This window comes from Arachis stenosperma, chromosome 4 (genome assembly GCF_014773155.1).
Source record: "Arachis stenosperma cultivar V10309 chromosome 4, arast.V10309.gnm1.PFL2, whole genome shotgun sequence".
In the NCBI taxonomy this organism is placed as follows: Eukaryota; Viridiplantae; Streptophyta; class Magnoliopsida; order Fabales; family Fabaceae; genus Arachis; species Arachis stenosperma.
The window spans coordinates 22,342,305-22,353,848 of record NC_080380.1 but is presented as its reverse complement, the minus strand read 5'-3'; the positions used below and the strand labels follow the sequence as shown (position 1 = coordinate 22,353,848).

Here is an 11,544-nt window from a genome sequence, read left to right as displayed (position 1 = left end):
TTCCCCTTCCCCTTCCCCTTACCCTTCTCATTAGTCTTTTTTTATTATTATTTTATAATTTTTTTAATTAGGAGTAATTTTGTAATAAAAATTAAAATTTTAGTAAAAATGATGATTTTAAAATTAAGTTAAACTTTAGAGACAATTTTATATGGAAAAGAAGGTTAGGGATGAAAAATTTTTTAGCCTATACCTTAGGAACCAAAATCGTACTTAACCCTACTTATTATCAAGGCAACACTTTAGCACTTGCATACAATACCAATCAAGTCATCTATAAAATTAAATTTGTAAATTTTTTGTTCAGCTACAAAGTCAATGTGGATAATTTAAAAAATACGAATGTGAAGCTCCTAATACTTTACGACACTTCAAGAAAAAATGTCTAAATAAATTTAAGTGTTTCGTTCATGTTTCTTAAAATATTTTGGGATTCACGAATTGTAATGTTGCACAACATAGACTTGCAGTTAAAATTGTTTGTGCTACCAATTAGCAATTATGCTAAAGACATATAGATTTTTTTCACTTAATAATATTTTTTTAAAATTTATTTGGTGTCAATTTCTTAAGAGTTTAGGTATATAAATAATGACTTTTTTGTTATTATTATGATTTCTACATCAATTCAATGTAAATCTCATAGGTTAATGATTAAATAATATTATTTTTTATGATATTTTAGTGTTAATAAATAAAATCATCTTTTAGTATATATTTTTTTTATTTTTTGTATTCTTTATTTGTTATATATTTTTAATAATCTTTTATTATTCTAATTAATAAAATATTATAAGACGTTGACTTTTGAAAAATGTTAAAAACATTTGAAGGAATTGCTTTGGAATTTTTAAAACTTTTAGGGGTTATTTTAAGATTTTTAAAATTTTTTGGATATTGTGATGTATTTCATTCTAGAGACTAATTTGTCTAACTCGCATATGTAGACACTTACACACGTAAACACTTAATTGCCATGTGTGTGTTAACGTTTCACGTTAGCAGTCACCGTTAAAATTAATGGAGGGGACTATATTTGTCTAAGGACGGTAAATGTTGGGGACTATTTTATATATTTTAAAATGTGAGAGACTAAAAAGTTCGATTTTAAAAATTTTAGAGATTGATCTGGGTAATTATTTTATGAGTTTTTAGTAGCTTTTTTAGACTAAATCCCCATTTTGGTCTCTGAAATTCACGCGATTACTCAATTTGGTCCCCGAAATTCAAAATTGCCTATATTAGTCCTTCAAATTCAAGTTTGGGTACCAATATGGTCCCTCGACTCTTTTAGGCAATGATTAGGCGAACGAAGTGCTGAGATGACACCTTTCCTGTGACGCTAGATGATGAGTAAACGACATCGTTTACTCTTGGTGTCCAAACAAAGCAGAAATAACGAATAGTGGAGGTAGAGAAGAAGAATATTTTATTTTGGGTTTCCATTATTTCTTCTCCTTTCATATACAAAGCGGCGACATTTTTAATTTGTTTGGGTGCCAAGAGTAAACGACGTCGTTTACTCATCATCCAGCATGGTAGGAAGGGTACTATCTTAGCATTCTGTTTGTCTAGTCATCTCTGGAAAGAGTCGAGGGACCATATTAGTGCCCGAATTTAAATCTGGAAGACTAGTATAAATAATTTTAAATTTCAGAGACTAAAATGGATAATCACATAAATCTTAGAGACTAAAATAAGAATTTAATCAGTTTATATATATATGAGAAAATTAGATTATTTTATAAAATGAGTGTAAAAAGAATTGGAAACAAAAATGCGTTGATCCAATTCAGAGACTAAAATAGATAATTACGTGAATCTCAGAGACTAAAATAAGAATTTAATCAGTTTATATATATATATATATATATATATATATATATATGAGAAAATTAGATTATTTTACAAAATGAGTGTAAAAAGAACTGGGAACAAAAATGCGTTGATCCAATCCGCTAAAAGCGCCTGCAAAATGAATTTGATTTTCATTCTTCATGGGCCGCCATGAAATGGCATCTCATAGGTGGCAGTTGGGAAATGGAATATCTCAGGTCTATTAAATGTAAAGTAGATACAAAATGATATCAGTTTAAATTTATTTGGATTGATTAAGTGATTAGTTTGTAAGTTTGAATTCTATCTTATATACACGTAATAATTTATTGGCCAATAATAAATTTTTAAATAGAATTTTAATTCATAATATATTAATTCTTAGTTTATCGAGTAGAAAATATCATAAAAAAAATGATGTCAACTTAAACTTATATATAGATAATTTGATTATAATATTCTTAAAATTAGCATATTTATCAAAAATTTAAATTTTATCTTGTATATATATTAATTCATTGACTAATAGAATGTCTTCAACTTAGATTTACAAAAATTAATTCAATTTAAAATATTATCAAAACTCTATAAAGACCATAATCATATACACAGTAAAATAATAATTAAATTCATAAAATTTATATTTTGAAATAGATTAATTTTAAAAAAAAATTATTAATAAATTTTGTTAAGATGCAGATATATTACTTTTAAAATAGTTTTTATGATTAGAATAAAAAATTTTAATTTAAATTAATTTGTTTATATTTATTATTTTAAAAAATTTTATTAGTATTTTTTAGGATTAATCTACCTAAAATATAAATAGTTAGCGTAAAATAAATGCTAAGCTAAAGTCTACCACCCGTGTTATTCGAACGTTTTATTTATTTATTTATTTATTTTTGGTCAGCGATCCAGGCCAAAAAAGGCCTAGACCCAAACAACAGCAAGCCCAGCCCAAGAAGAAATTAACCCTGCACCTAAGCTAGTCGAGAGTGGAGCTCCCTCCTTGCAGCAGCTTTCTCCTAGCAACTTGCAGTCACATGACTAAATGGAAATTGTGCATAGTATCGTTTGGCTTATTCGAACGTTTTATTTGAATTGCTATAAGAAGGTTAAGTGGGCCGTTCCAAAATCAGCAAGGAGAACAGAGATTAGGGCTAGGGTTTTAGCGCAGAATGCATGACAGAGTTTGATTTGATTTTGATCCCATCCGTAATTCAGGTAACAAGTTAGTGTTGTGTTCACTTGATTCTTTCAGTCGCAAATCGCAATGTTTCATATTCGCATCAAAATTATTTCTCCAACCTCGCAAAAACTGGTTTCTTCGCTAGGTAGCAATCCATGGCTATGGCTTGCTTCGAGACTCATCTCAACCTCGTCTCCTTCTTCAGCCTCCAAAGGCAACTCTTTTGCATTCTCTTACCTTACTCATACTTGTGGGTTCTCACCAGAACGCGCTATCACCATTTCCAAGCGCCTCAAGTTAGAAACAAGTGAAAAACCAGACACAGTGATTGAGTTCTTCAAGAACCAAGGTTTGTCCCAAACTATGATCTCGAAAGTCCTTCGAACTGTTCCAGACTTACTCTTAGTCAAACCCGAGAACACTTTGCAGCCAAAGTTTGATTTTTTCAAGTCAAAAGGGTTTTCTGTCTCTGACATTCACAGCATCATATTAACATCCCCTGAAATTCTCAAAAAAAGCTTGAATAATGAGATCATTCCCGGCTTCAATGTCTTTGAGAATATGTTTGAATGTAAGCACAACTTCATGAAAACTGTTGTAAGCTATTCAGGCCTTCTACATGTCTTTGCCAAACGTATTGAACCTAATATCAAGCTGCTGAGAGAAGAGGGTGTTCCTGAATCACACATTGTTAGGTTGTTAGAATACTTTGGCAAGACAATGAAGGCATGTCCTACGCGATTTAAGAAGGCAGTGGAGGAAGTGAAGGAGATGAAGACTGATCCACTCAAGTTGCAATTTGTTATATATGTTCATATAAAGTTACATCTGAGCAAATCCACATGGGAAAGAAAGAAAGGTATATATAGAAAATGGGGTTGGACCGAGGATGATATTTCTAAAGCATTTAGAACCCACCCGTTCTGTATGTGCACTTCAGACAGTAAGATTGAGGCGGTCATGGATTTTCTGGTGAACACATTGGGCTGCAAATCTTCTGACATTATCAGATGTCCATCACTGTTGACCATGAGCTTGAGAAAGCGAATTATTCCAAGGGGCTCTGTTGTTAAAGCTTTGCTGTCGAAGGGTCTGATTAAGAAGCTGAGCTGGACTGTATTTCGGTATAATGAATTGGAGTTCCTGGATAAGTGTGTCCATTGTTATGACAAGGAAGCCAATGAGCTATTGAAGTTGTATCGGGGTAAGTTGGCTTAAGAATGTAAGAGAAATGAATGGTCTTTTGGTGCATTGCATTGTTAGTCTCGCTTTTATGCTGTTGTTCCAACTTAAATGGCCAACTGATGTTGCAATTCTATATTGTCCTATTACAGTTGTGTTTGCTGTGCCATTTAAACAGGTATGCTTGATTATGTGTTGAAATCATTTTATTGGTTGCTTAAGTATTTCGAAGAAAGATATTTATCGTAAAAGGGGATGCAAGTTTAATCTATAATGACGTAGTTTCCCCAAAATTTTCAGATTTCTTGTTCAGTTATTCAATCAAAAGAATAATTATATCACATCTTATGTTTTGGTGATTGGACTCGGTTAATTAGACAATTTCAGGGATGGATAACCTTGAATGCCTTTTAGCACTGTATTTTATATTTTTATTGCTTTTGTTAAGTTACTATCTATGGTTAAACTTGCAGTAATTTGTAGGTCACCAAAAATCGAGAAAAAAAATATAACAACCGAGCATAGAATACATTCTTGATACATTTGTCAACTGTCTTTCTTTCTATGACAATATTGAACCCCACACTATGTCCAACACAGAAAATATGATTAGCAATTCATGATGTCAAGGATAAATAATGGGGAGACTTCCGAATTCAGGTGTGAATTGAGTTCATGCATTCACATCTTAACATCACTATGGCTAGGATGGGACAAAAGAAGTCTAAAGTGCTTCTTATCAGCCGGAACGTTAATCCTTCTGGGGTTCTCATGGATGAAATGCAGTTGGTTTTGCAGCAACAGGGAGTATTCTTGCTTGGAGTTTTATTGATTCGGATTTTTCTGTTGGTCATGTTTTTATGACTGACAACTTGCCTTCAGTAGTACTCCTTCATAAAGGATGGTTTTCTTGATCGATAGACTTACTTGGAGGAGTCATAGGATTGTGCTAATTCATTGGTTGTTACTTGAGTCTCTGCTGCTGTGTCAATTTGAAGAATGGGAAATAGAGTATTGACCTTAAGGCAGTTTCGCGCTGTGTCAATTTTAGGCAGAAGCCTTGAGCAAAGCCGATGCTTGCTGAATTGAGGCGCTCTGGATTTTCTGGTGAATAAAACTCCTGCAAGGCTTCTGCTACCGCTGGGCAGCTGGTAATGCTGTTCTTTGCTAGGAAAACTGATTATATCAACGGGTTTTGTCATTCTGGTTATGCTGTCCAAAGATCTAATGTTGAAGCAATTGTTTAGGTGTGTTGAAAAGGTCTTAAACACATAATACTCCACGAGAAGCAATCTGAGAAACTATTTATCAGGCTGAATTGATTCTTAGTGGTTGCAACGAAAACATTCACATTAATATTGTTGATTTAAATAAGGGAGATTCTATGGTGTTTACCCTAAAAATCAACATATTATGTTGTCAATAGGTGGCATATTAAGAGGCTGCCACATATGTGAATTTAAGAACCTTTTAAAATGTGGTTTATAGTTCTAATGTGATGGATCCATGAGTTATTTTTTTCGTTAACTATTAAATATAAATTAAAAATTAATATTTTAAAAAAATAAAATAATAAATTAGATAAATTATACCTTTTTAATTATGTGAATTTGGACTACATTATAAAACGATATGTAATTATGTATTATTTTTTAGATAGAGTTAAATGTAGAAAAAAAAAATTGAAACAAAATAAATAAAATCAATTTTAATAGTTTGAATTAGATTTATTTAAAAATTATCTCAAATTATCTCGAACGATAGCTAGCTTTCCATTTTTTTCTTTTACTTTGATTTCACCTTTTTTTTTATACTTCAAAGTTACAATTTTTTTTTTGTTTTTGTTGGTTTGGACTAAGTTTAGAATCAAGTATTATTTAATTAAGTTAACAAATGCAACTCTAAATATAAATATTAAAATCTAAAATTTGATGATTTGAATAGCCTTCATTTTATTGAGTTTAAAAATTTTATAATTTTAAAATTATATTTAATTTAAACATGATTTATTATCAATATAAAATAAGTTTTCATTTTTCTTAAAAAAAGATTTTTGTTTAGTTATTCATTTTTTAAATTTAATTTAAAAAAAATAAAGTGACAAATTTAAGTCATAATATTTTGAATATTAAATTTGAGATAATTTTAAAAGTCTATTTTATGTTGAAAAGTTATATTTAACTTAAAATGTAATTTAAAATTTTATTTTTCTAAAAGAAACGTTAGATTTTTCAGTGCTAATAATTTTTATCAATATTACTTTTATATTATTAGAATTTATAATTTAGAGTTTAAGTTTTAGAATTGAGTTATTAGTATTTAGAGTGTTAGTCAAATATTTACTAAAAACTAATAAAATTTACTGGTCACGTAATACCACTCTTTTTTAAATCTAATTAAATAAATCTAATTCAAACCATTAAAATTATTTTGCAAATAAATTAATTTTATTTATTTTGTTTCAAATTTTTTTTTACATTTAACCCTTCTAAAAAAATATTATATAATTACATATCATTCTTATCATGTAATCCAAATTTACGTAATTAAAAAGACATAATTTATATAATTTATTATTTTATTTTTATAAAATATTAGTTTTTAATTTATATTTAATAGTTAATGAAAAAAAATAGCTGCTTGGCCCATCACACTATAACTATAAATCACATCCTAAAAGACCTTTGAATTCACATATGTGGCAGCCTCTTAATATGCCACCTATTGACAACATAATATGTTGATTTTTAGGGTAAGTACCATAAAATTTCTCAAGTTATAAACTATGAATTAAGTTAAATGAACAGGCTTTGATTCTTGCATGCATAATGATATCATCAAAAACCGCAACATTATTTAAAGGGAAATTCTATGGTGCTTACCCTAAAAATCAACATATTATGTTGTCAATAGGTGGCATATTAAGAGGCTACCATATATGTGAATTTAAGGGTCCTTTAGGATGTATAACTTTATATGCATTTGTGTGTGATTTTATCAATCATTGTTCTAATTTTAGTTCTAATAATAATTTGAAGAAAAGAATCCGTTTATGTACTATATTTCTTACAATTGTATGGTCAATAGAAGTCTATAGATTATTGAAGCTATAAATTTTGAATGTTCAATAAAAGGTTGGGAACTTCTATCATAGTTGTAAGAATCAAATTAGACTGGCCGATCCGACTGAAAAATTAGTGAACTGGTCATCTGGCCGGTTCGGTTGAGCAATTCGATTGCACAAGGGAAAGAACTGAAGAGAACCGTCTGGTTTAGATGAAAACCGACGGTTTTGTGTAACCTGACCGGTTTAAAACTCTTTTTTTTCTTACCCAAAATGATGTCGTTTTTGTCATTTTAGAAAAGAACAGACCTAAACCTAACCTAGTAACCCTAATGTCCTAAACGGCTACCCCTCCCCCTTGAGCTCGAAGGCTCTCTTTCTCACCTCATCACACCATAGTCTTTCAGTTACTCTCAATCTCACTCCACACTCTAGAACTGATGATCGCCGGCCATCTCTGTTGCTTCATCTCGCTGTCAGGTGCATCGTTGACTATGTTGCATCTGTGGCTCCCCTATGCCGTTGCGGCTTTGGCTCGCACGTAACCAGTGACAGATCCAGAAAATTTTACCAGTGGGGGCAAAATTACAATATAAAATTATAAATACAAAATTGATAAACATATGTCATTTAAATAAATTCCCAACAACAACAACTACTAATATTCCAATTGGCTCTGTATCTTTTGTGCATTTGTTGAATATTTCTGTTTGGATTCCGTTCTAATAAGGGCACATAGCAACTCCATTGAAGAAATAGTCAAGCCTGTGTATGACTTCCTAAGTCATCAAAATGAATTTGGGTCTCTAAAGAATCTTGAATGTGTATGCAAGAAACCAATTATTCGGGTTGGGTTATTGCCACCTTCGCCACAAAGTAATGATGAAGACAAGGATTAAAATTGGCCCAAAATTCTTAAGTGGTTAGATAAACAAGAAAAAGGGTTAGTGATTTATGTAGCATTTGGAAGTGAGGTAAAACTAAGTGATGAAGAATTCAACGAGATAGCTATGGGATTAGAATTATCTAATTGTCCCTTTTTTGGGCTCTAAAAAGGGAAAATAGTCCTAATAATGATGTCAGTAGTTCAATGGAGACAATTAGACAAATATGATGGACTTCTACTGCTCCACAGTCTCACAGAGTCACATAAGATTTTGCAGATTGTATCAATAAATCTTTACATATTAGTCTTCATTTTTTCCCATCTTAAGCAAGTAGGAAAGAGGCAACCTTTATATATCGAGTAAGTGAAAAAAAATACAGTGTAAATACAGTCTTCAAATTAAGTCAATGCACAAAAACAATTAACAAACAAATTATTCAAATTAAACTTGCAATTACATTAGAACAAATTTAGATATTCAATCACAAATTCACAATTAACAAACTAACTAAATCAATTATCAAACAACATTTACAACAATGAAACAAATAAGTGAATAAGCAGAATTGCAGATCGGTAAATCATGATTCATGAATGTACCAAAAAAAATCCAAGATTGAATCTGAACAGCTGAACTCTAGGAACTAGGAAGCAAAAGTGTAGAACCCAGTAGGCAGTAGCCAATGACGGATCTGTGTGGCGTTCAGCGGCAACAGGACGAAAGGCAGGCGTTCTCTGCTGAAGCCTGAAGAGGGAAGAGTGAACACCGAAGAGAGAAGAGGATCGCAGATTTGCAGTATTCGAAGAAGAAGGACGGACGTAACCAATCGATGAAGAAGAAGGCAGAAGGGGACGCGGAGTTGCGGAGATGTGGAGACACGGCGCCATGACTCTGGAGACAGGAGGGCAGAGAGCCGGAGACGTTAGCGGGGAGAGAGCCGTGACACTGGCTGAGACGCGGAGTAGCTCTTATCTCTGGAGACAAGAGTGCCGAGTGTGGGCTGCGAAGGCTGGAGATTGCGAAGCTTGGAGGCTTGGAGCAGATGAAGAAGATTGGGGAAAAAGGAGGGTTAGGGATTTCATTTGGGTGGGGTCAAAACTAATTATACAGTGGGGGCATTTAAGATATTTTACTAAGAACTACTAAGTAATTTCTAAAATTTCACTGGGGGCAGTTGCCCCCACTACTCAGTGAATGCATCCGTCCCTGCACGCAACCGACCTCGTCGCGTCTCCTTGCTCTGCGTCTCTTGTCGTCATCGTCGCATTCTCTCTGTCGCTGCTGCCTCCCTCTCGCCAGAGTCTGCTTCACCGGACAGGTTGGTCTCCTCACTTCTTTGCGTTCATGAAGTGAAACCCATTATCTCTGTTTTTTTAGTTATTTAGTTGGATTTTAATTTGATTAAGTGAGTGAGTAACTGATGAATAATGTTAAATTGTTGATTATGAATCTGTTTATTTTATATTGTTAATTATAACTGTTAATTCTTGGCCGTGTAATATATATAGGTTAATGGCAGATTGATGTTTTTGTTTATGGTTGTTTTTGTTGATGTGTTATGTTATTGCTGTGAATTTATATTACTGCATAGGGAATAGGTTATGTGAATTTCTAGTAGATGTTGTTTTATAACGTTGCTATTCCATATTGTTTTAGAATGGCTTCAATGAATATACCATCAGAAACACCATCCTTGCAAGAGTAAGGATCAACTCTTGATGCATCAATTGGAATCCAAAAAAATAATAATAGAGCAAAAATTGATCCTACATGAGGCCATTGTAAACAAGTTGTAGAATCTGAAAAAACCATTTTGTTATGTATATATTATGAGAAGCTTATTTTGGGTGGAGGAATTCATCAGTTTAAGCTTCATTTGGCTGGAAAAGGAGGAGATATTAAGTAATGTCGAAAGGTGCTAACTATAGTGAGACACCAACCAATTCAATCAAAGCATTCATGAGATGGGATAAGCAAGTTGAAAGAATTTTTGACGAGATCGAACGTAATGAGATGCGACAACAACAAAAATCCAAAGTTCCAGCACCTAGCTCTGAAAAAGGAAAACAAGCCAAAGGATTACAATCCTTTTTTTATCGACAACAACACCCGGAGCTTAACCAACTATCAAAGTGTTCTCCAAAGCAAAGAAATTGTGAAGTGTGATATTGCTATTGCGAAATGGATGATGGATGTCTCTGTACCATTTAATGCAGTTAATTTAGCTTATTATCAGTCAATGATTGATGCTATTGCAAGCATCGGTGAAGGATATAAAGGGCCAAATTATCCAAGAGTCTGTGAGTATTTATTGAGAAAATTGGTTGAAGATGTGAGGTAAATGATTGATGGTTATCGTGAGATTTGGAAACAAACTTGATGTACTGATTGTTGTAGGCGTACTTTAATTAATTTCTTGGTTTATTGTCCTAAAGGAATTGTTTTTCTGAAGTCAGTTGATGCTTTTAATGTCTCAAAACCTGCTGATGCTTTGTTTAAGTTGTTTAGGGATGTTGTATTGATTGTTGGTTTTGAGAATGTTGTGTATATTGTAACGGATAATGTTGCAAATTATATTGCTGCTAGAAGGTTGTTAGAATTTGTGTTTCCTAAATTGTATTGGCCCCCTTGTGTAGCTCATTGGGTTAATACGATGTTTCAAGATATTGGGAAGTTACAAGAAGTGAGTGAAGCAGTGTCAAGCTTCAATAATCACTAAGTATATCTATAATAATTGCTATTCACTGTTTTTGATGAAAAAATTTACAGGCGGGCGGAAAATACTTCGTCCGGCTCCAATTCGATTTGCCATTAATTTCATTACTTTCTAAAGTATTTTGACTCAAAATGATCATTTGAGAGCTATGGTGACCTTTAAAGAATGGACAAGCTCAACTTACTCCAAAGAAGCCAAAGCTAAAAGATTTGTGGATCAAGTATTGGATTCTAAATTTTGGAGTCAATGCACTGATATTATTAAGCTTACTGAGCCACTTATCCGTGTATTACATATTGTGGATAGTAAAGGCAGAGCTACAATGAATTTTTTTGATCAAGCTATTTATAAGATTAGAGGAGAGACAGTGAATAGGTTTCAAAAAAGAAAGAAGGTTGCTGATCCCGCTTTTTGGTTTAATGCTGAAGAATTTGAAAAGCACAGGCAAACGACTTCTGGCCTACTAGATGTTATTGAGAAATATGCTTATGATGATCCAAATTTGAATTCTAAAATGACAAGTGAGATGGAGATCTTTAAGAATGTTGAACAAGATTTTGAAAGACCGTCTGCAATACGTGAACAAAGCATTATTATGCCAGGAGAATTTCTTCATAAAACTAGTCTTTTATGATTGTGATATATTTATGATTGTGATATATTATTT

The 11,544-nt window shown here is 32.3% G+C and overlaps 1 protein-coding gene across 5 annotated transcripts; it reads left to right on the top strand.

Moving 5' to 3' along the window:
• The first annotated feature begins 2,865 nt into the window (after positions 1–2,865).
• On the top strand, positions 2,866–5,692 carry LOC130973298 (uncharacterized). Of its 5 annotated transcripts, none has more exons than XM_057897767.1 (3): positions 2,866–4,232; positions 4,363–4,388; positions 4,841–5,223. In XM_057897767.1, the coding sequence occupies exons 1-3, from the start codon at positions 3,113–3,115 to the stop codon at positions 4,847–4,849; spliced, it is 1,155 nt and encodes a 384-aa protein (XP_057753750.1). In that variant the 5' UTR covers positions 2,866–3,112; the 3' UTR covers positions 4,850–5,223. The 5 variants fall into 5 exon arrangements, with proteins under 5 accessions (XP_057753750.1, XP_057753749.1, XP_057753748.1 ...); XM_057897766.1 differs by having other exon boundaries at positions 4,811–5,223; XM_057897765.1 differs by lacking the exons at positions 4,363–4,388; positions 4,841–5,223 and adding an exon at positions 5,262–5,692.
• Positions 5,693–11,544: the final 5,852 nt, after the last annotated feature.